We start from the raw sequence: 23,839 nt of genomic DNA, 5'->3' as shown, positions 1-23,839 counted from the left end.
AATTGCAATTACTATGTTTATTTAATCTTAACCATTGGATTCTATTTAAATTTGGATTTTAAAAGCTTTTAGGCAGATTGCCTGGACTTGCAGTTGGAAAAGGAGTATCTTTAACCGCAAATCTACTGAGTTGTTAACTATGTATGAATATATTAAAGCGGTAAGTATTTATAAATTCTCGAATCAAATCAAAACGTTTTGCCTTTGTTTTGTTTATTATTATATTTTATAAAATTGACTATAATTTAAAAAAGAAATAAAATGTAGAATACTTCTTTTCTTTTATCTTTGATTTTGTTTTGCCTTTATTTTGTTTATTATTATATTTTATAAAATTGACTATAATTTAAAAAAGAAATAAAATGTAGAATACTTTTCTTTTATCTTTGATTTCTTTTGACTCCTCAAATTATATTAAACTATTTTTAACCTGGTTAATTTCACTATTTTCTTGTCTATTATATAATCGTCTATACTTTAATTTCAAACTGGTTTTAGTTAGTGAGGTAATCATTTCGCCCTACTCTTTGATTTCTTTTAATTCCTCAAATTATATTAAACTGTTTATGGCTTGATACTTATTATTATAAACTTTTATATTATATGAAATTGTCTAAAATTTCAAACTAGCTTCAGTACAATAAAATGTAATAAAATACGAAAATTTGGTCTACAATTAGACGACTCCTTCGCCTTCATCTTCTTCCTCCTCGCCCTCATCGGCTGCCAAATCTTCAGCAGCTTTTCTCCCGGCAGCGGAACTCCTTCGACTTCCTCCGGATTTTTGCGAACTTCGGTGACTCGCAGTCTTTGATTTTCGAGGAGGTGGCTCTGTGCAGCTGTATGGCGGCATACCGAACTCCTCGGGATCGAAGTCCTCCAAGGTTTCCAATCGCAGGGAGGCCAACTCAGACCAGCAACAGGGAAGATCCTTTTCGGCCAGCATGACAACTGGCAATCGAGCATCCGCAGCTGCCTGGACTCCTTTGGGAGTGCCATCGAACACCAGGGTGCAATCCGGTCCAGCATCGCCCAGTCGCGACATGGCAATCAGGTAGACATCCGGTTCCGGCTTGAATGCCCTCAATTCCGGATCATCCGCACAGATCACCGATGAGAAGTTCTCGAAGAAGTCCTCCCTACCGCGGATCTTGGTGCAATACATGGATTCCGAACACGAGGTGACCAATCCCAACCCCAGACAGCATTTGCGTAAGTGGGTGACCAATCGCAAGACTCCAGGCATCAGCGTGGGATTTGCAATCAAATCGGAGGTGCGTTCGTTCAGCTGAAAGCGAAAACTCTCCCAACTCACAGGCAGATCACACTTCCGACAAATCAACTCCGCCATTTCAGCCGTTTCCATGGGTCCACTTTGGATCAGCAAATCCTCGGGCACCATCCTGTTGTAACTCGAGGCCAGCTCGTTTAGAGCCCTCGTGTAAACGTGGCGAGTGTCTGTTTGAGAAGTCTCAGAGTATTACAAATCCCTAAGCTCTTTTTGCCAACACTATCTCACCAAACACCGCACTTTCCAGATCGAAAATGCAGTAGCTAATACCCGGACTACAGCACGTCGGTGGACAACTGGAACACTTCGGCGGAGCTCTGCATGTTTTACAGCAGGGAGTGCACATCTTTGGGGCTGCACCACAAGGATTCTACCGTAGAAATTCAAATATAAGTTTTCCGAAATTGTCAATTTTTGTATTCTACGAATTTTGGTCTAGCACTGACGTTTGTCGCATTGAAAACAAAGATACATTTTCTTCGTCATCACCTGAGCCCTAATAATAAAATAACAGTATTGATCCAGACAAAGGAATTGTATTTCAGGAACTGAATAGGATTAATAATATTTAATATCCTAAAATTTTATGATCGAGGGACTAAGTTGCTCCCAGAGAACAAAAATTTTTAAAGCAATACCGATGACGACACTTGTTCGGAACTCAACATCTTTACTCCGTTTGATTTTAATCTAATCTACTTTATTTCAATCATTTTCTGTTTAAAAAATACAAAAATGGCTGTACACTTTTAAAAACAATTTTTATTTGAATAAAATGTCATCAAGCGAAATCACTTAACAAGGCTATAAATAATAATAATAATAATATTAATAAATAAAACATGTGGTAACTTTTGATTTGTTTTTAATTGTGTTATATAAAACAAAAAAAAATATTATGTCAAATGTTAAGTAAAAATAAGTTATTCTCTTAAGTTCAAAACGGATGGTTCTGCGATATCAATCAGAGGTTGTGGCACCTCCGGCGGTGCCTCCTGTTCCTCCTCCTCCTCAGCAGCCGCGGCTTCGGCGGCTCTCCTCCGAATCACGGTCAACCTGCGGCTGTATCGTGTCCGTCGACGACTCGATCGCCTTCGAGGAGGAGGGTCCGTAAACGGCGGCATGTTGAGCATCTCCGGCTCGAAGTCGTCCAGGTACTCGAAGCGCAGGGCGGCCAACTCAGACCAGCAACAGGGCAGATCTTTATCCGCCAACATGACAACTGGCAGTCGAGCATCCGCAGCTGCCTGGACTCCTTTGGGAGTGCCGTCGAACACCAGGGTGCAATCCGGTCCAGCATCGCCCAGTCGCGACATGGCGATCAGGTAGACATCCGGTTCCGGCTTGAAGGCCCTCAGTTCCGGATCATCCGCACAGATCACCGACGAGAAGTTCTCGAAGAATTCCTCTCTGCCGCGGATCTTGGCGCAATAGTTCGCCTCCGAGCAAGAGGTCACCAATCCCAATCCTATACAGCAGTTACGCAAGTGATTCACCAACCGCTCAATGCCGTCCATAAAGGGAGGATTCGCTATCAACTGGGAAGTGCGCTCATTCAACTCGAAGCGAAACGATTCCCAGTCTATTGGCATGTCGCACTTTCGGCAAATTAATTGCGACATCTCTGAAGTCGTCATGGGTCCGCTTTGAATATATAAATGTTCTGGGATCCTCCTGTCGTAGCTCAGGGCCACCTCCTTTAGGGCCTTCCGGTAGATGTAACGGGTGTCTAAGTATAGACACTTATTAAAACTCTTAGGTGTTTCGCATAAACTCACCAAAAACTGCGCTTTCCAGATCAAAAATACAGTAGCTAATGGCCGGACCACAGCACGTCGGTGGACAACCGCAACATTCCGGTGGAACTTTGCAAGGACTGCACATCTTGTCGGAACCAGAAGGACCTGAGGGCTCTAGGATTGCAGGACAGATCTAAATTTTCTATAAATTTATATCTACATGCTCCGAATCAAGGCCTAATAGAGAGGTTTTTGGCAGTAGAAACGATGCTAACGATGATTTATTGCATTCAAATGTGAGTTCGAACCTACAAATACAATTTTTTTAAAGTAATTATGTCATGGTCAGTGAAAGCTCATAAAAATGATTCAACTACATATATAATCCGATATAATTTTTATTCTTGAAATTTTACTAAATTAATATGAGCGATAAAAGTAGCTATTTGAGTTTTATGTAAATCTCTCTCAAAACAAAAAGTTAAGTTTAATTTTCAGCTCTATATTAATATAAAACTTAGATTGTCAGCTTGTTCCGGTATTTTATTGGCACAATCACAAGGAAGTTTCATTGATATATAAAGTTTAGATGGTAGGAATTTATTTTCAATTAATGGCGAGAGTTCTTTATGAAAGACATTTGAAGCAAACATTCTACAGAGGTGGTAGTCCAAAGTACTGAGGCTTGAAGCCCTCCAGGGATCGCAGCCTCAAAGTGGCCGGAGCACTGGCTCGAATGGAGACCAGAGGATCGGGAACGAGGACCACTTGCATGCCGGCGGCCAGAGCAGCCTCCATTCCCACGAGCGAGGACTCGAAGACGAGGCACTTGCTCGGCTCTGGAGGATCCTCGAAACGAGAGGCTGTGGTTAGAAAGATATCTGGAGCTGGCTTTCCCTCCTTGACCTCCTCATCCGAGCCACTCAACACCACATGATGGAAGACATCGAAGAGTCGGGAATGTCGCTTCGTCTTTATGGCAAACGAATCGCGACAACTGCCACTTCCGATGGCCATGGGCACATTGAACTTATCAAGATGTTTCAAGAGACGTTCAACACCCGGCATCAGTCGTATGAAACCCAATTTGCTGCGACTTTGAAGCTCCTGCTGAACCTCGAACTCGGTGCGACTGAAGGGCAGATTGAAGGTGTTCACTATAAGTTCAGCCTGCTCGGCATCTGGCTTTCCCATGCACCTCATCCTAATATCAAAGCTATATGTGTGACCATAGGGATCCAGAATCCTTTGCACACACTCAGTTCGCAGACGTTCGCTGTCTATCAACAATCCATCCAGCTCGAAAATGCAATGGGTAACGGGCTGAAAGGAACAACACCTCAAATACGGTTTTATACCTTTATCCTCCTCAGACATTTTTGTATTCTTAAATTTTGATTTATTTTATTGTAAGAGTTATAGATCCACAAATTTTGAGAGATAAATTTAGAGTGCTACAAGTATTTCATACTCAATTTAAATATTTTTCAGGTTTTGGCTATTTGAAATTTAAAGGTATTACATTTTTTTGAAGTTGTTAATTTGATAATTTTCGGAATAGATTTTAAACAAAAAAATTAAATTAAAATTTAATAATATGGTTTACAGTTAAATAATGCTTTTAAGTCAAATAGAACACATTTTAAATCTGATATTTATCACATAAGTTAAATATATATATATTTATAAAATGTTGGTCTTAATAGCCATATATTTTTTTATTAAGCCAACTACTCCAAGTAGTTGCCAAAGGCGTTTTAAAACCTTTATTCGACATTTAAATATACTTTAAATTTGATATATTTTATTTTTAAAGATCTACAAGTTTCTAGAGATGAATTTATAGTTAGCCAAATTCGAATTTGGAGCAGTTTCCGAAGGCGGGGAGGCCAAATAGCTCGGGCTTAAATTCCGTCATCGATTTGAGCACCAAAGTGGCGCCTTTTCTCTGCTCCTTGGTCACATGAGGCTGGGGTATAAAAACGACCTGTGATCCAGATTCCATACCACCTCTTAGTCCAGCCGGAGAATCCTCGAATATCAGGCACTTTTTGGGATCCGCTGGTGGATTGAATCTCGAGGCGGCCAGAAGAAAAATATCCGGCTTGGGTTTTCCCCTGCCAATTGGCAATTGGGGATCGTCTCCACAGACAACGTGATGAAAGGCCAGCATTATGTCCTTATGTGGCTTGGCCTTCAGCTTAAACAGCTCTCTTCCCGAACTTGTGGCAATGCAGAAGGGTATTCGGTATTCGTGCAAATGGAGTATCAAATCCTTGACCCCTGGTAGCAGCGGAACATTTGCCAAATATCGATTAGAAAGTGATTGGAAAATTTCGAGGAATTCCTCTTTCTTTATAGGAAGATTCATCTCCTGCACGATGGCCTGCGAAAAAGTGTCCACTGGCATTCCCAAGTGATGGGTATGATCAGTTGTGTTGTAAGTTATGCCAAACCGATCTAAAATTTCTTGAACTGCTCTTAGGTAAATGACTTCGCTATCTAAAAAGGGTATTTAAAGTGTTAATTAAGCGCTATTTTGTGAGCAAAGTATTAAAAGTTCGTAGTCCGTTTAGGATAATTTAATAATAATTAACACATTTTCTTGTGTTTAAGGGTTGTTAATGAAAGGTTTTACCCATCAAGGTGCCATCGCAATCGAATATGACATGGGTGACTGGGCAGAAACATTTCCTCGAAGGCATTTTTATGCTGGTCTATTTAGTTGGTCTCTTGGCCGCCCTTTCTTCTCTCAACATGCTGATTAAATTTTGACTAATATTATGTTTTTTCAATCCGAAAATAGAATCCAAAATATTTACATTTGTCTAATAGATTTTGTTTTAAAAAATGTAGACATAATGCGGAAAGCTATCATGTTGGAATGGATGAAAATCAAAATGAAAAAAAAATAAATTGAGTTTTTAATTGCTTTATTTATACATTGTTATATTATGTTAGGTAACAATTAGTTGTGATTAGCTAAATAAAATGTTTATTTTCCTAATTATAGATATTTTAAGGAAAGGCTTTCTTAAATGAGATTTCATTGACATCGGAAGTTCACATTTGTCTGCTGTTTTCCTTGGCGCCTGTTCGCGATACTTTGGCACTTTTATACATTTAGCCAAGTCTAATGCATGCGGTGCACGCTTTTCGGCCAAGATCCCCCTGCCGTTCGCATGTTGTTACAAAGTTGCGTAATTGATTAAGCAGTTGGCAGCCAGGCCGCAAGAGACGTTTTCGGCAACGCGTCGCCGAAACTTTGGCTTTGGCCAATACGTGCCACAAAATTCGGCAGAATGGATATGGGTATGGGTGTGGGTGCGGGTGGTGCATACAGCATGTGGCGATGTGGGGCAAAAGTTTCTGCGGTGGGCTGGGTGGGTGAGGTGTATCAAAGGTGAATGCGTCGCGATGCTTGATTTTGGAACGGGTTTAATGGCCAAACGTACCGGGGCTATATAAAACGAGTTAACGAAAATGTTTGTGCATGCTGAAAGACTTTGCGAGTAAGTTGACTATGGAAATTTAGGATATGCAGAAATTAAAAAATACCTTTTGATTTTCCTGAAAGAAATTTAAGAAAATAATGAAAATAAAAAATATAAACTTTAAATGATAATATAAGAATAGGAACACTTGTGTAAGATAATGTTAGTCTAATCAAGAGTTAGAAGACTTATTTATAATTTAGAAACAATTTAATTTTTACATTGACTTACATACTATTTATTTAATTTATATAATTAGCTAAAAAAAACAATATAAATTAAACTAATAAATAACACAGCAAGTAGTTTTTCTAAAAATGGCTTTTTTAAATGCCCTAAATACTACCACAATTATCTACATAAATCTAAGCATTTGAAAAGTTCAACTCAAGTGCCCCATTGTCTATCCAACGAAGTGGGCAATTTTATTACCTTCTATTGGCAACGTTGCTTCAGTTGCACTCAAAACCATTGACCGTAACGCATTAATGTCCTGTGGCCGCCAAAATCGAACCAGAAGTTGGTTCGATGGCTGCTTGGATGGTCGAATGGCTAACTGGCTCGCTGAGCTTGCATATTTTATGGCCAAGTCCAACTTTAATTGGAACAATACCAATAAATGCCAAATGCAGATGGCCAAAAGGGAGAGCCAAAAAGTTTGATGTGCATTGACCGGGATATCGAAGGATTCAACCCACCAACCCAATGGCAGTCCGCATCGGTGGAAATCAGCTCAAGGGGACACATTTGGTCAAACACACACACACACACACACACAGCTACACACACACATAGCCACATCGACCGCAAGGATAACAACGGCTTTTGGCCGCCGTCGCTGCAAGTTTGCGGTTTTTGGGGAAATGAAATGCAGGCAGACCGGTTAACAATTCAATGAACGCAATTACAGCGCCCAGATTTCAGGTGGCAGGTGGATAGCGACGTTGCCACGACAGCGATTAGAGACGACGCGTTTAAATTAAACGTTTACAACATATTGTTGTTAGCCAACGAAGTGGGAATGCCCCATACCAAACAAAAAAAAAGAGAAGAGAACAAATAAATGCAGAATAGACCATAAGTTACTACGTGCACCGCTAATATATATGGCGCCCATCACTGGGCAATGCGGGCGAAACATATATAGAGCATTTAAAAACTCCAACGGGTTGGTAATACTTCCTTAGTTATATTGTTAATTATTGGACTAACAATAATATATATATTCAATAAAAAATAAATATATTTAAATAAAGAAACTTAGCAATTTTAAATAAATATGGCGCCCAACGGTATGCAATATGGACTTTATTAATTCTATAAAGAATTGTTATATCTTATATTAATAAATTTATACAATAATTAATAAATATAATTTAAGAAAGATTAGAAGCAAATATTCCCTTTAATCCAAAAATTACTTGGTATAAAAAAGGTAAAACAGTTAAAACGTTTTGTCATAAATGCTGTTCCACCCAAAATGGCTGGCTGCATAATTTATGCACACAATTCGTCACTGCATTCGAATGTCCTGAAGCTCGAGTCCTGTTCTCATTTGGTTGCCACAACAGCTGACGCACAGAGTCCGGAAAAATGTCCGTCCTCCGGCTAACCGTCCGATTAATTAAAAGGCATTTTATTGACTGGCATGGGATGGGGTTGTGCTTAAATGGGCGATGTGTGTGGAAAGGGCCACTTTTATCGCCAGTACCTTGGTGGTGCTGACAGCAAATTGCTTTGGCTGATTTGGCATTTTCCACTGAGTCAATAAGAAATGAAATGCGATTGAATGAGCTTGGAGCATTGAAAAAGGGTAAAGAGGATTTCATACAAAGTAAAATCAATGTCAGCTATTTTCTTTAAACATCTCTTAATACACGGATTTGGAAATCTTTATTAAAGACATTAAAACCTTTAAACTAAATTTAAAAAATTACATAAACAATTATTAAATGTTGTTATTTTGTACTTAGTTTTTAAAGAGCTATGCTATCACCTAAACAAGATATGTACTTTGCCTTCAATGGCGACTCCAAACATTCCTTTCGACAGAATCCCGAAAAGATGACGAACCCAAGCCTTGGGCCACCGCAAGGAATACCAAATTGAATAAATAGTATACGCTATAATCTCCAAAGAGTAACCCAATAGCTGGCGGGCAAGCCACAAAAACTGCAGGCTTGAGTCGTCCTTTGGCACTCAATAAATGTTATCCATCTATGTGCATAGCAGGCTCAAATGTCAGTCACATATTCCTTCAATCATCACGACGCCCTCTGGAGCGATTTCCCAAAGGGTCTTCAGTGCAACAATGTCGTGGGGAGGGGGGCGATGGGGGGGTGGGTAAAAAACATGGGCACAAAGTCCAATTTGTTTGTAATGGCATTACTTTGTTTACAAAACAAATTTTGTATGCATAGCGAGTAGTAGTAGTAGTCTTTGTTGGGAGAAAAGAGGTGAACTGCACACCCAACTCGAGGCAGTCTGTGAAAACTGGAAAGCAAAAATGGAAAGGCGGACAAATAAAATATAGACAGTGAGATATATACATTGTGTATGTTTGCACAGCTTCTGAGAATCGTTGTACCATAAAATTTCCCCAATGGTCGCTCGGAGTTTTCGGTTTGCAAGGACCCTCCATTCTGCCTTTTCGCTGTTTAATTTTACAATTGTCCTTTTTCGTTATTTCTGCCCAGGGAACGAGGCGAGTGGGTGGGTCAGGTTTATCTATGCGCATCCGTTCCAAGTGCGGCTTTGTGATTTATGCTCATCTCTGTTGGCCAACATTTGTTTTGCTTACCAAGGCCGACTGAACAAAGGAGTTTTTGAGAAAAGATAACCTTCTATCGATTAATTGCTTATGTTGTCGCTTAATATCATTACGATTAAATTTTTCGAAAACTTAAACAAATGAAAACACGGAATGTGTAAGGAATATAAAAAAAACTGTTGCACAAGATTCTGATAAAAACAATTTAGAAGTGAAGTTGGTAAAGTTACCTAGGATAAACAAAATTAATTTTTTATTTTTGATATAAATGAAATACGAAAATAATTTAATTTGTAATATTCTCCAATAGTATTTTAGGTTGAATTTCTTATACCTTACCCAAGTTATCATAAATTAAAATACACATTGGTATCTTACTCTTCAATAAACTGTATAACTTTGTCAAGTTTAATCAATTATTGTTGTACAACTTTTATAAATTTGTGCTCCATATTTTAATTATTAACATATCAAAAGAAGGAAAATAAAAGTTAAGTATCTTCAGGACATGACTCCTGGGCAACTTTACTCATGTCACCTACAACAATCCCAGCATTATGTGCATAGTGCTGAGCCAAATATATTATATCCGGGGGGGGTAAACGTTTACGTGTCTGGATGACAGCCCAGTCTAATAAATAAAATAAACAATATTAATAATTATATAATCTAGTCTGTTTAAACAAAACACAACTCACGAAAACTGAAAATGTGGCTGGCATCGAAGCACATAAAGCGTATGGCAAAGTTATCATAGTCCGTATCCAGTACATAAATCAGCACGCCTTCAGGAAATGCTACAATCAATATTCATTAATGCTTTTTTATCAATTTTAGCCAATAGCCAATACAATTACCTGTATTTCTTGTGCCCAAAATATACCTTCCCATGTTTGCCTCTATTTTTATAATATCCGCTTTTCTTACCTTTACTGTACCGGTTCTGTGGAGGGAATTTCAATTACATGGCTTTAAAATATATAACAATTTCTTACGTCAAACTCAGTTCACGGGCAATAACGTGAAATTTATCCGCAGTGTCTTCCAAAAATTCCGTTGACTGACATTTTCCTATTCGAAATGAGAGAGGAGGATAAAGGGAGTGAGTGTACCACTTTCCTTTAAAACGATCCATATCCAAGTCGCTAACTGATGTCATGTTTGATGGGCAGGCTCCATGGAAAGCCCTCATGGCCAAGGAAAGGTGGAGATCGAGCAAAACAAGGCTTAACAATAAAAAAATGATGGATTAAACATTATTTTAAATGTATACTATACTCACGCAAAAAATGTCCACTTGTTCATGCTGAAAAAGTTCAAATAGAAATGAGAATAAAATCGTTTGGCCAGGCTAAGTTAAATCTACTTTAAACGCTTTAACACAGTTTAATCAAGATTTTCCGAGTAATCTTTACACTTAAATTTCCGACTAAGAAAGTGAAACCAAATTAATTATTTCGAATTAAGTAATACACTATTAGATCATTATAATACTTACAAAGATGTCTAAAAGTATGCAATAATACTAAATTCCGATGGATTTTTATCGAAAGACCTCATTTCTATTTTTTATTGCATAGAGTATATTTATTTATTTATATTCGATTTTATTTTTAGCAATAACAACTAATTAAAATTGCTACTTTAAAGAGCATGCAACGTTCGATATATGTACACTTGAATATTAGCAGTTTTAGTAACTCAAAAAGTTCATAAAAATGTCGTAGAAACGCTCATAGAAGCGTTGCAGCCAATCTCATGCCTTGCCCATGGCATTTGGCACCACAGTGGTGACGAAGTGATCCACATCAAGCTCATCACTTCCAGCCAACTCAGTGCCATTGCCCTCCAATTTGGGGCAATTCTTCTGGGTGGTGTCGATGAGGAATGCCTGCGATATGTCATTGTCGTCTAAGATCTTCTTGGCCGCATCGATTGTCTCCGTTGAAGGTTCGCGTTCACGAGTTAGGATCCAAACAATTTCTGAAATTACAATATCAATTACTATTCTGTCGCAAATGGTTGTCATCCCAAGTAAGTTACGAGACAGCTTGCATGCCAACGTTTTGAGTAGACTTCCGCGTTTACTTACTGAAATTAGCCAAGGGCGTCAGACTAGTGCAACTGTAGACAACGGCATATGATTCATAATCTGTGCCCAGCACCAAGTAGTTGGCCTTCGTTAACGACTCTAAAATGAGTTGGACAATCAGCAAAATAAGCACAAGAGACCAGACCACTCAAAGTTTGGCAATACTCACGGCCGGGATAGAATGCCACCGCCAATTGACCTGGTGCGATCAGCTTAGCCTTTCCAGTCACATTCGATGGATTTCCAGTGCTGTTTTGATTGCATTTGATTAGGTTAATTAATTGTAATTATTATACTTTTTTACTCACAATTGATTGATAGCTGCATTCAGCACAGACACGGTGCTGTTGTCTATAATACCATAATTGGCGTAGATGCATTTCTTTCCGATCTCAAAGGCAAATGGATATTTGGAGTACTCATACCAGACACCCATGTACTAATATTGAATATAATAAATTAAATAATAAAATATTTCCGGCTTAGTTAGTCTAAGCAGATGCTCGTGTGTAAATGAATTCAAAAGTTACAATCTATATAGCGAATTTAATTAATAAGCTCTTTGAACCTAACAAACTCTTGTATTATGTAAATGATTATGAGAATTACGACAAGATAAGAAAACTTTAAATCTTAAGTGGAATTAGTCATCATACGATAAATAGTTTTGTTTATTAGATAAGAAAATTTGATAAGATGTTGGTACCAAAACAGTGAAATGTTCTAGCCAATTGAATTAAAAACAAATTTCAATTAGGGTCTTTGCTTTTATCTTATCATAAATTTGAAAGGGTCTAGAGTTTTCGACCAAATTTCAAGCAAAATCATGTTTGCTATGAAAGGTAATTTATTGATATAACAGTTTAACAATATATAAATGATGGGGTAGTCTTTAAAAAAGTTATTGATGGGGTCGTTGACATTTTATAGTTTCACAGCTAGTCAAAATTGTTTTAATTTATTATTACTTGTTAAATAATAAATTAAATATTGTTTCTTGAATATTAATTAACTATTTGATCGTTTACAGCTCTTGACATTCGCATATCTAACAAGAGTTGCTTGCTTTTCTTTAAAATTATATGAGTAGATTGATTTAGAGGCAATGTGATCGCTTAATTAGAGACTCACCGCCTCCACATCGAAGGTGTCCACTACTTTCACATCCGGACACTTGCCGGGAAATGGAATTTGAGCACTTCCCAGCCAAACTCCATTAACGACCAGCAAGATGAGCAGCCACAAACTGTAACGATAATTAGGTGATATGTAAATGGGGTATGGGCTTATGTTCTTGAGTGTCGCGTACCTCGACCGGTGATGGTGATTCATTGTAGAGGAGAAATTGGTTTCCTAACACTTAGTTTCTGTTCTAGTTCTGACTTAGAACTGAGGTTCGAGTGCAGCTGCCTTGTAACTTTTATATGCGAACTGAGAGAGCTTTGTTTTTGCGCACGAGCTTTTTTCAGTACGCCGACGCAATGTAAACAAAAACAATCGCTTGTGCTGTAAACAAAAGTGAAATGCAGACGATCTGGATGAAAGTTTTGGGGAGAGGGGTTTTGAAATACCCGATTGGCAGTGTTCGCATTATACTCGCTTAGCACATATATAAAATCAGCCCGATGTCATTGTATTATTTACATAATTTTCGTATGCACATCGCGATGATTCGCTGTCGATAAGGGCTTCCGCATTATAAGCGGAACAATTTAAAATGCTATCTAGAGGAGATTATTGTGGGAATTAGTTCAATGCCCTGGTTTTAGTTACTTATTAAATAAACGTTTACAATCTTGGCCAAACAACAATTCAGGAATTATTTTTTTTAGAGATCTATCTGTTTTGTTTTGATTATTACAAAATCGCAAATTTGTTTGATTTGTTATATAGAAATAATAATATTTAATAACTCCATTGATTTCTTTGCTTTTATTTCTCACATTTAAGAACATTCAAATATCGACATTTTTACACTTGAATAATTGCAGTTTAAGTAACATAATTTTGATGGCTTTTGGCACCACAATGGTGACGAAGTCATCCACATCCATAGCATCATCTACTGTTCGGAGCAGTTCTTCTGAGCAGTTTGGACGAGAGGTGCCTGCGATATATTATTATCTACCAAGATCTTCTCGGCCTTATCAATGGTCTCCGTTGAAGGTACACGTTCACGAGTCAAGATCCAAACTAATTCTGGAATTAGAAATTTAATTACAATTTGCAATAGTGAAATAGTTAATCATTAACTTACTAAGATTGGCAAAGGGAGTAACGCTAGTGCAGCTATAGACAACGGCATATGATTCGTAGTCGGTGCCCAAAACCAAGTAGTTAGGCTCCGTTTGCGGCTCTAAAATGAGCTGGACAATAAACAAAACAAACCACTTCATTGCTCGAATTACTCACGGCCGGGAAAGAATTCTACTGCCAATTGACCAGGTCCAAGGAGCTTGGCTGTTCCAGTTATATTCGAGGGCTGTCCAGTGCTGTTTCGACAGTTTTTAATTAATTTAGTTTATTGGAATGAATATGTTTTTTACTAACAGTTGAGATATACCCGCGTTGAGCACAGACACGGTGCTTTCGTCTAATAAACCATAGGTGGCGGAGATGCATTTCCTACCGATCTCAAAGGAAAATGGATACTTTGCGTACTCATACCAGACACCCAGGTACTAAAACAAATGGAAATGGATAAATTAGTCATAACTATTTACTGCTTTAATTTTTGTGTTTTATTATGACTTTAACTTAAACAGATGTTCGTGTATGACTGTAATACAAAGTGCCAGTCTGAAGTGTTCCCTTAATTAATAAGCTCTTTTCACGTAACAAAGCTGTTTATTATGTGATGCAATAAAAAAAAAGTAAAATCAAGAAAACTCAAGTGTGATTTGTTTATATTAAATAATACTTTCTTATTCAACGTGACAATTTCCAATTTTGTTTATTAGACAGGAGCATTTGATTAGACATGGTTGCTTTAAAAATGTAATGAATTAACCAATCAAATAAAAATAGTTTTCAATTGAGGTCTTATCTTGCAGCTGAATAGGCCTAAGACTTCACACGAAGTTCCAAAAGTATTCGCAATCAATATCACTATCAATGGCGCGTGTCTACTATTGAAGATGGAATTAATTTTATAGTTAATAATTTTGACTACGAATTCTAAGTTGATTGAATGAAAACAATGGGAGTGCTAAATCTAAAGACTCACCTCCTCCACATCGAAGGGGTCAACAACTTTGACATCCGGACACTTGCCGGGAAATGGAACTTGGGCACTTCCCAGCCAAACTCCATTGACAACCAGCAAGATGAGCAGCCACAAGCTGTGACGATAATTAAGTAAAAAAAAGTACAAATTATTTTCTAAATAAACACTTTAAAAAGGTATTTGTTAATTATTGAGAGTAGCGCACCTTGACCGGTGAATCATCGTGGTGATGAATTTAGTGAAACGAATGAACTACTTTTGGATTAGAACTGATGTTCGACTGTAGCTGCCTAGTCACTTTTATATGCAAACTGAGTGACAGCGAGCTTTTAATTATCTTTTTTTGGACTTAGTTATTATCATTATCAAAAATATTCTACTTGACTGAGTCTATGCTTCACATTAGTGCGAGGCATGTCAAAAAATAAGCTTCGGAATGTTAAGAAAATATTTAAAAATTTTTTTTTTTTAATATATTAACTTTATTTTAGTTTTTAGACAACAAGTCAACAAATCTAATGGATCAAGTTATTGGGGTTATAAAAGCAGTTTAGTTTAGTTTATCGAACTCATCAAAAAATGTATTAAAATATATTTTTGTAAATTTACTTTTTATATTTACATATTATAAATATTAAATATAATATTTAATTAATTAAATATATAGTTTAATATAAACGAAAATGTTTTTTCTTATCATCCACTGAAAGCAAAGCTTTTTCCCCCATGTGGATTGCATTTTTGGCGCCATCTATTCACGCTTCTGACGGCGCCATCTGTTGAGCGCTTTGCTTTTTGCTCGATGAAATAAATTAAATTTTTCGTATATTTGAGGTTCCTTCAGCTCGTATCCTTTATCTCGCACTCAACCTGGACAGGAAAACTGTTGACAGTAGCGAGATTTCTGCGGTTTTTTCTCTTTTTGCAGATGGAAGATGAAGAGAAATTACGTTGCCCCATATATTATTAAATTAATTAAATGTAAACCACAAATTGAGTTAAATGTGCAAAAATGCCCGCCGGACGAATGCTGACGAAGGGGTTTTTTGGGTTGAAATGAGATTTTCCAGGTGATGTATGTTTCGGCTAGGGTGGATTGAATAGTGTCCGTACAACTACTAAATATAATACATTTCATTCTAGTTTTAAATATTTTTTAACTGCTTTCAGTATGATTTTACAGCTAAACATATAAATACATTTCTGTCCATAAACTTAATATAGATTTATTAGCTGTTGACTAAGAGCTACCCTCGTTAATGTTCTCATATTTTTTTTCCATATGCGGCTTGTGCAGATTTTGAATGGCCAGCCAACTATTTGGGGTATGGGAATTTATAGCGCATTGCCCCCTGAAAGGATTGCCCCATTCGGATGGATGGATGGTTGGATGGATGGATGGCCTCTGCTCGGATTTGCTGTGGCTGCCACTGTTTGTTGCAGGCAGCGTGTAGTAATTAAATTTAAAATATGTACACATTTGCCGGACATCTGAGCTTAAAAACAGGTGCAATGCTTGAGGGGGAATGGGGATCTGGGCTTCCAGGGATAATTTGATCAAAGGCAACCATAAGCCTGCAGCTGGGAGTGGACAGATGAGAGCCGGCTGGTTATTACAGGCCAGAAGTGCAGTTTTCATCCATATTTCCTCTGCCGACGACAGGGGCGTATTTTGGAAGTAGTCCCAAAGGGCCATACTCTTTTTATTTAATTAATTTTAATTTACTTATATTATTATTTTCAAATTTTAGTTCATATTTGGGGTTGAGTCCTTAGCATTTCCTGCGGTTGGTCCCCTTTGCGACCTGTCACTGTGGTCCATAAATGCGGTTCAAAGTGCATTGACAATCGGAGTGGAGTGCGTGATTAACATACAACGATGGAAATTGATTTTAAAAGAATTTCATTACCTTAGAAATATTCAGCAGAAAAAGTTAATAAGAAAAGTTTTGAGACTTTAAAAATATAAAATAATATTAAAAAAATCTATACATGTATAAAATTCCCTTAAATTTATTATATATATAAATAATATTTCCAAAAATGAATTTAAAAGAAGCACCTTCAATAAACACCTTTAATAAAATGTTTAATGATTATAATGGTCTACATAGGATACAAATTTATAATATACCTAGATTAGGAATAAAAAAAAAAGCGGTTAACATCCAAAAAGATCGTGTCACGTTGGCATTTCCAAAATCCCTGCCCTGTCCACAATTCAATCACTTTGCCATTTTAAGTGCTCGAATATTTTGTGGTTATTCATTCGCTTTATGGGCATTTTGTTGAATGTAATTTGATTTAAACAGAATTTGGCCTGATATATAAAAATCAGTGCAGTGCCACAGGATATGGGAAAATATATATGTAAATATATATGTAGAGCGCGCGTGTGGCTATTTAATTAAGTGGCTACCTTTAAAGCCAGCCGCCAAAATTGAATTAATTTTGATTATTTTTGCAGTTCAGATGGGTTCAGGTTGCAACTGCTGCAGCAATCAACAGTTGACATAAAAAAGGAGTCCCATTCCCCTTTCCCCCGAAGGGGGATCACACTAAACTGTCGGCTAAATAACATTCAAGCGAGGACAGCTGGAACAGCAGCAACATCAAGTGGGTGGAGACACACTCCGGCGACCTTTAACCCCAGCGTGGGAGCTGTGAAAAGGGGGGTTGGGGTGGGGAAGGCGTGGGAATTGCAAAACATGACGCAATTTGTGCTCGCTTTTGTTGGCTGCTCCCTTTTGCATGCCATTCTCCTAGGATATTACCAACTGCTCGTGTTCTCCTACGCACGCAATGGGCCATATATCAGGATGGTTCCAGGGGGCAGGGAGCTGATAGCCAAGTGCCGCCATTAAACAGAGATATGGCCAAGAAGTTCGAGCCAAAAAAAAACACTGCAAGTCTGGGAAATAACTCAAAAGGAATAATTGATAAGGAATTTAAACATAAATCCACAAGACTTCTTATCTATATTTGATGACATTGTAACCAAACCATAAATGCTTTACTTGTTAAGGTTATTCTGAGAACTAAGATTTAGGCTAGTCATATATTATCATATATTATAATAAGAAATACGGCCAAAAAATAACTCAAAAGGAAAAGTTGAAAAGGAATTGAAAAGCTTAAACCTAATCATCTTTCATTGAAAAAAATAATTGGCTCAGAGCTACATTTTAACTCCACGAGACTTTCAATCCGTATTTTCTGATAATTTATCCTAAATTGTATGAAACTTTAAATAATCTATAATCGCGAAGATAATACTAACTATAACGTTTTAAATTTTTCAATTTAAATCGAAATGGTAATTTTTTAATAATTACTGAAGCACATTTTAGTAATCAAAAGAAACTTGCTAGTATGTATTACCTTAATCGCTTACAACATATGTACATACATCATCTTTTAATCCATCAAGTGTGCCCCTTCATTGCAGCAATTTGTACCACATTTATCTTTTCACATTTGATCTTTTATAGTTTTCTTGTACCGAATACCCTCTTAATCTTTACATCCAACATAATACCCACCTGATCACCTGCCACACCATAAAACCAAACCATTCGCACAGCCATATCCCAAGTTTTTCCACCTTATTTTGATGTTGCAATCGTGGACAAATTTATTTATTTAGCACATTGTTTTTCGCATCGCTCCTTTGGGCATCAGTTGTGCACCCGACTCAAACAAAAAAAAAAAAAAGAAGAAAATATTGGGAAAACGCGGAAAAGTCTGGCACACAAGAAAGCTAACATTGAGAACAATAACAATAACAACTCGTGGCAGACAACAAAGGACAAGGGGGGTTACCAAGTCTCGAAAGTATTTTGATTTGTGAAATGCTCGTAAGTATTGTCGTTTTTGGCGCTGGCGCTGGTAGCAATTTCTTAAATTTTTTATAGCGCATAACCTGTCTGGCACACATGTGCAAGCCCCCTTAGAAAAATCTCTCCCAAACCAAACTAACTGAGGGAAAAACCCACCCACAAACGCAGTTCGCAGGACGAAGACGTTGGCAAACGCTTATTGCATTATCCTTCTTGGCCAGAGGCAGTCACTCCCCCGGATAGATGTCGGTCTATGGAAGTGGAAGTGTTCAGGAAGATATATCCGCGCCAACTGCCGCAGCTGATGCCACTTTTGGCTCGTGGCAGCCGCGGGCTGTTTGCCTGTTTGTTGTTATCCCGGTTATGGCTGCAGCGCCACGGCCAACAAAATCATATTCCATCGAGGGTACAACGAATACCTTCTACACTCCCCGGAGATATCGCTCAGACTAAAGACCTTTGCAGACAAAGTAAAGTCATGTTTTATTATTTACATAAACAAAAGAAACTATTTTTAAGATTTAGTAAGGCATATCAAGAATTCTGTTATTATATCAGATGGGACTTTTAATGAATGATAACATTTCTTATTCATTACTAGAAAAGAACATAAACATAAGTGCAAATCTTAAAATTTTGTTTTAAAATTATAAACCAGGCAAATAAAGCTCATGTTTTGTTCCTAAAATAAATATAATAAGAGCCCCTGGCGTTTTAAATATTTGTAAGGTTCAGTAATAAAGATTATTTAAAACGCTGAATACATGATAAGCACCCATGAAATGGTTTAAGCTTATTTGGCCATATTGGCTTACACTTTGACTTTTTATATATCTCAAAATATTTACCTTAATAATATTTTAGAGATCCTCTTCTTTTCAAATAATACTAGAATTCTTTAAGGATTTTATTAAGTTTTAACTTTTCTTATAAAAACTACTATGCCTTTCCAACAAGGAAAGGAATCATGAAAATTGGCACGGCTTCAGCTGCTCCCACACCTCATACTCATCACTACCCCCACTTGCTTTATTCTTCCCCAAAATGCTTGGCGAGAAATGTTAATACCGAAAAAAGCGAACCATTTGCCGCAATGAAAATCGCGTAAATTTCATACTGATTGTAAGTGTCGCCGTTTTCTTGACGTTGCCATGAAGGCAAAAGCTAGACGTACAACACACAGATAAAATTTGGAAATTTTAAAGATAAATACATTAGTTTGACATAAGTTTGTCATTAAAATAATTTAAGGTTTGCTTTACAAACTCCTGTCTATTTCATTGGTAAAAAAAATGATTTAATACATATTTGAAAATAAAAGAGGAGACACGAAAGCCTTGCCAAAAATTTTTTACTTCTGTAAAATTATTTGACTACGAAAAATGTTGAAAAAAAGTATTACAATGTATTTTAAAAATATCACATAAATGGAATAAAAATGAAAAACAATTCAGAAAAATGTAAAATCCATAAAGTATTTACAAATATTGGTAAATATAATTTAATGGTATTAAAATTAAATATAAAATCAGATATTTTTTCTCTGTATAGAGAAGAACTGTAGGAGATGTAGACGGAACTGCCATGGCCGTCTGTTTCCCCTCATCGCCAGTAACTTTCCGATTCCCTCCGACTTCCGAGTTTCCTCGGTACTCTGCTGTTGGCTGTCGCCTGCAGATTGTCAGCATTGTCACAATTGCAATTTTTAGGATGGCATGGGATCCGCTGATTTGGTTGCCATTTCACCATTTCACAATTTCACCATTTGAGCGTTTCAAACATTTTGCGGGCATTTACCATAAAGAGGGAAGCGGATCCAAATCGGAATCCGAGCCAAGAACGTCATTCGATTGCGTTAATAGCCGAGAGTGGCGACCAATGCCAGCTGCAAATCTTACAAATTGCAAAAGTTTTTCTTTACACTTTTTTTTTGGTTTTCTTCTTTGTTGGCTTATGTGTTTTATACATATGTAGTTGTCATCTTTTGTCTCAGGGGGGTTTTCTTTTCGAAGAGGTATTCAAGGTATGCTGGAACTTTTTTTGGAAAAATGTAAATTAATAATACAAAGATCAAATAATATCACTTTTTAGGAAAAATATCTAGTTCAATTCAGACTTTTTTTTTCAACAATCTCTTAATTTGTAAAACTGTAATTAGATTAATAACAAACTCTTTTTTCCGTTTACCAAACAAATGTATTTTTTTCGAAGCATTTTTAAATTCTTTAATTAATCAGTAGATCAACAAACTTTTTCTTTATTATAAAATTCTATTCAGCTGGGTATTACTTACCCTTTTTAATCTTAAAGAAAATGTCACCTTACAATGTTATGTTTTATTGATTTGGCCAACTGCTCACTTTGTATTTGAGCATGTCTCTTCGCTACATTCTATATTTGTTTGACTTCTGTCGAACTATGATTAAAAAATAATTTCGCAAAAATATTGAATCACGTCGCGTACTTGGCAGCTTGGCAGTCAAAGCGAGAAGCGAAAAGCGTTTGCTAGAAGACGGATGGCGCTTTTTGATGGCCGAGAATCAAGTTTGTTTTTACGTGCCATATAGTTGGGCCCGGGAACGTGTAGGAATGGAGAATTTCGGGCCTGAAGGATGTCAAAGGTCGGTCGCAGCTGCTGCAAATGGCTGGTGCTTTGGCGAAATGAGAGGGCACCCACCCAAAATACTCACTTTTGGCTATGAGAAATCGCTTGTCATTATCGACGCCTGCGAAAATCCGCCAGCTCAGACACACACACACACAGTCACATGCGAAGGCGCCATAAATTATGTTACTTCCCATACACATACACTATATATCTATATGTATATATAGACATCTGGAGCCGTGAAAAATCGTGCCCCAAAAACTTTGACCCAACCCCAGGAAAACGAACTTATTGAAAATCACTTAGACACACATGTGACGTTCTCTCTAGTTCGTGAGCATGAAAATGGTCTATAATTTATGTTTGCTGGGGATTTGAATTGAGGGAGGGTTAAACCACCGAAAAGCACCTAGGAAAACTTTACAAAACGGTCACCAGAAATGCACTGTCCAGCCAAAAAGGATTGGCAAAATAAGCCCCAAGGAGTGTCAAAAAACTGGACACCCTGGACAGTCGGAGATTCTAAAGGCTACTTAATAGACAGGACCACCGGCTAAGACCGCCAGCATGTGACGACAAACTCATAATTTATGGCCACATCCCGGCCAGACTTCGAATGCTATCTCTTCCTGCTAGGATACCACCCATCCCCCGGCAGGATCTCAGTTTCGCTCGGCATTTCGGGCCTGTCAGTGTCGTCTGTAATTGTTTTCCTAATGGAGGGGAGAGCTGAGCTGAGCTGGACCCCAAAAACATGACCGCACTTAAGTTGTCAGCCCAGTTATGGGCGTGGACAAATTTATGGGACCCAACAAGCAGGCCCAGATAATCGCCTTGGAAATGTTTGGGGGCATCTCTTTGTGGATTAGAATGCAACTCTGGCTCCGGAAATAACTTGTGAAATGCAACCTTGAATGGAAAGACAACCAACACTGACAAGTCCTTTAATATGAATTGGCGTATTGAAGTGATTGAGTAAAACAAATGACTCTTTAGAATTGGTCTAGCGAAAAAATAGCTATAAATTTAAATTTAATTTAAATGCAACCCAGGGCTTGTGAAAGGCAACCTTGAATGTGGAAGTTTGTATACATACATATGTACTCTGTGAGAATACCCTTAGCAAGGATAATTTTAATCTGAATTTGTTTAGTTAAGTGATTAAAGAAGTTTAAAATTAAATATATCTAAATTTTTAAAAAAAATCAATGTTATAGTAATAATTTTAAAAAATCGAACTACCTAAAACTCACAACTTTTTTAATACGAACTAAATAATTAAACTCAAAATTTTCTTTTAGCTCACACCAAAATGGTGTTGTTGGAAATCATAAATTTGCTTTTAAAATATAGTTAGTTTATTTTCAAAAGACAATCTTATGATTTTATTAAATCCCTTTAATTTACAACTTACAACACTGTTTGTTGGACTAGTAACACCGAAATTTATGGATCTCTGGTGAAATTGAAATTGGTCACACTTAAGGCACGGCAAAACTTTTTTGACAGAAATTGTGCTGATAAATTATATTGTAAAATCACTTTATAAGCCCCTTGATCAAAGCATTTCTGGAAACAAAGCTCACACGCGAATAAATTTATAACACCATCAAAATTCTCGTTGAGCTGAAACAAGATACGTTTTGTAAAACTAACAAAGCCATGTTTCTGGACGCTTTTGGGAACCCCAAGGAGGTGACAGCCGACAATCTAAACAGCTATTCTTATGATCTGGTATGAAGTATACTTAAATAAATATATATAATATACAATGTAGCTATTTGAATATAGCATGGCACTAAACTGCTGACATCGGCGGATGTTGAGTTCTTTATGCCGCCAAATTGGCATGGTACTATCTACAGTTCCGATGAGTTGCTGTATAGCTATAGAAAGCGATTTAATGTGAGTGGAGTTGTTTTTTTTTTTTTTTTTTTTAATATTTAAATAAACATTACCAGCCGGATGCCACGCTGCTGAGCTTCCATTCTCTGCAACCCTACGAACCCGAGTTCATTTGCTGTAAGAATGCTGTGGTGGAGTTGACTCTTTTGCCGGCTGGCCAAAGTCTCTATAGCGATAAGGATATCGTGGTTTTTCTAGTCAAGCAGCCAGCTGAAGAAAGAAATGTCCTTATTACAAAGGAACTGGGCTCTGAGCTGAACTTCTTCCCCCACAACCATCACTATCATGCCAGGATCATGGACGAGGGCATCGATGTGGTCTATGTGGATGACAAGATCTACAATGGAAGTGGTCCCCTCGGCTATCAGCATCAGCGATTGTACAATGTGCTCCGGAATATCCAGCCGGGTGCAGTTCTCAGCCTTTCGGGTCGTCCTTTGCCCGATGTCCTGCGCAGTGTCTGCCGAAAACCAGCCAAGGAGCACAATTGAGCAGAGGTATCTTCTCCTCCCACAAAATCAAAACACCATATCCCATGCTCCCAACAGTTCGGTTAATAAACTTTGTGACTCCAATGGAGATTCGTCTAGCTCGCCGATTGTTTGCATATCTGATGGCGACGCATTAGTCGCAGTTGGTTGGCCCAACTGTCTGGGCATTTCCTGTCTGCCAATTGATTTGATTATATACTACTTCTTCCTGCAGATGAAGTGGAAATCTAGAGGAGATTATGAGGCAGTTTGATTATTTTGTAGGGTTTAGGTATGCGTTTTGCCATTAATCCCTCTCCAAAATTGGCAATTCCTTCAGCTTACTTTTATAAATATGTATCTAGTATTTAGAGTAAGTATTGATTTGAAATCCTGTACTTAGCA

The 23,839-nt window shown here is 37.5% G+C and overlaps 8 protein-coding genes across 8 annotated transcripts; 1 reads left to right on the top strand and 7 right to left on the bottom strand.

Moving 5' to 3' along the window:
- Positions 1-578: 578 nt before the first annotated feature.
- LOC108147864 (pseudouridine-5'-phosphatase) lies at positions 579-1,773 on the bottom strand. The gene is made up of 2 exons (XM_017274622.2): positions 1,520-1,773; positions 579-1,458 (listed from the first exon to the last, which is right to left on the bottom strand). The coding sequence occupies exons 1-2, from the start codon at positions 1,635-1,637 to the stop codon at positions 677-679; spliced, it is 900 nt and encodes a 299-aa protein (XP_017130111.1). The 5' UTR covers positions 1,638-1,773; the 3' UTR covers positions 579-676.
- A 366-nt stretch (positions 1,774-2,139) lies between these two features.
- On the bottom strand, positions 2,140-3,298 carry LOC108147866 (pseudouridine-5'-phosphatase). Its single transcript, XM_017274624.2, has 2 exons — positions 3,070-3,298; positions 2,140-3,020 (listed from the first exon to the last, which is right to left on the bottom strand). Exons 1-2 carry the CDS (start codon positions 3,173-3,175, stop codon positions 2,215-2,217), a joined length of 912 nt encoding a protein of 303 aa, XP_017130113.1. The 5' UTR covers positions 3,176-3,298; the 3' UTR covers positions 2,140-2,214.
- A 257-nt stretch (positions 3,299-3,555) lies between these two features.
- LOC108147875 (probable pseudouridine-5'-phosphatase) lies at positions 3,556-4,498 on the bottom strand. Its single transcript, XM_017274633.2, has one exon. It carries the CDS (start codon positions 4,405-4,407, stop codon positions 3,685-3,687), a length of 723 nt encoding a protein of 240 aa, XP_017130122.1. The 5' UTR covers positions 4,408-4,498; the 3' UTR covers positions 3,556-3,684.
- A 316-nt stretch (positions 4,499-4,814) lies between these two features.
- LOC108147877 (pseudouridine-5'-phosphatase) lies at positions 4,815-5,894 on the bottom strand. The gene is made up of 2 exons (XM_017274635.2): positions 5,669-5,894; positions 4,815-5,532 (listed from the first exon to the last, which is right to left on the bottom strand). Exons 1-2 carry the CDS (start codon positions 5,733-5,735, stop codon positions 4,877-4,879), a joined length of 723 nt encoding a protein of 240 aa, XP_017130124.1. The 5' UTR covers positions 5,736-5,894; the 3' UTR covers positions 4,815-4,876.
- A 3,774-nt stretch (positions 5,895-9,668) lies between these two features.
- On the bottom strand, positions 9,669-10,605 carry LOC108147892. Its single transcript, XM_017274653.2, has 5 exons — positions 10,577-10,605; positions 10,290-10,520; positions 10,152-10,237; positions 9,993-10,091; positions 9,669-9,925 (listed from the first exon to the last, which is right to left on the bottom strand). The coding sequence occupies exons 1-5, from the start codon at positions 10,597-10,599 to the stop codon at positions 9,786-9,788; spliced, it is 579 nt and encodes a 192-aa protein (XP_017130142.1). The 5' UTR covers positions 10,600-10,605; the 3' UTR covers positions 9,669-9,785.
- Positions 10,606-10,853: 248 nt separating this feature from the next.
- On the bottom strand, positions 10,854-12,804 carry LOC108147825 (apolipoprotein D-like). Its single transcript, XM_017274579.2, has 6 exons — positions 12,696-12,804; positions 12,518-12,632; positions 11,695-11,825; positions 11,556-11,635; positions 11,387-11,485; positions 10,854-11,277 (listed from the first exon to the last, which is right to left on the bottom strand). Exons 1-6 carry the CDS (start codon positions 12,716-12,718, stop codon positions 11,051-11,053), a joined length of 675 nt encoding a protein of 224 aa, XP_017130068.1. The 5' UTR covers positions 12,719-12,804; the 3' UTR covers positions 10,854-11,050.
- A 495-nt stretch (positions 12,805-13,299) lies between these two features.
- LOC108147858 (apolipoprotein D-like) lies at positions 13,300-14,903 on the bottom strand. Its single transcript, XM_017274616.1, has 6 exons — positions 14,818-14,903; positions 14,613-14,727; positions 13,937-14,067; positions 13,799-13,878; positions 13,644-13,742; positions 13,300-13,585 (listed from the first exon to the last, which is right to left on the bottom strand). Exons 1-6 carry the CDS (start codon positions 14,832-14,834, stop codon positions 13,449-13,451), a joined length of 579 nt encoding a protein of 192 aa, XP_017130105.1. The 5' UTR covers positions 14,835-14,903; the 3' UTR covers positions 13,300-13,448.
- Positions 14,904-22,535: 7,632 nt separating this feature from the next.
- Positions 22,536-23,553, top strand: LOC108147887. The gene is made up of 3 exons (XM_017274646.2): positions 22,536-22,793; positions 22,851-22,964; positions 23,021-23,553. The coding sequence occupies exons 1-3, from the start codon at positions 22,722-22,724 to the stop codon at positions 23,453-23,455; spliced, it is 621 nt and encodes a 206-aa protein (XP_017130135.1). The 5' UTR covers positions 22,536-22,721; the 3' UTR covers positions 23,456-23,553.
- The last annotated feature ends 286 nt before the right edge of the window (positions 23,554-23,839 follow it).

Source organism: Drosophila elegans, unplaced genomic scaffold (genome assembly GCF_018152505.1).
Source record: "Drosophila elegans isolate 14027-0461.03 unplaced genomic scaffold, ASM1815250v1 contig_814, whole genome shotgun sequence".
NCBI lineage: Eukaryota > Metazoa > Arthropoda > Insecta > Diptera > Drosophilidae > Drosophila > Drosophila elegans.
The sequence above is the reverse complement of the archived record's forward strand: the minus strand, read 5'-3'. Positions and strand labels throughout refer to the sequence as shown.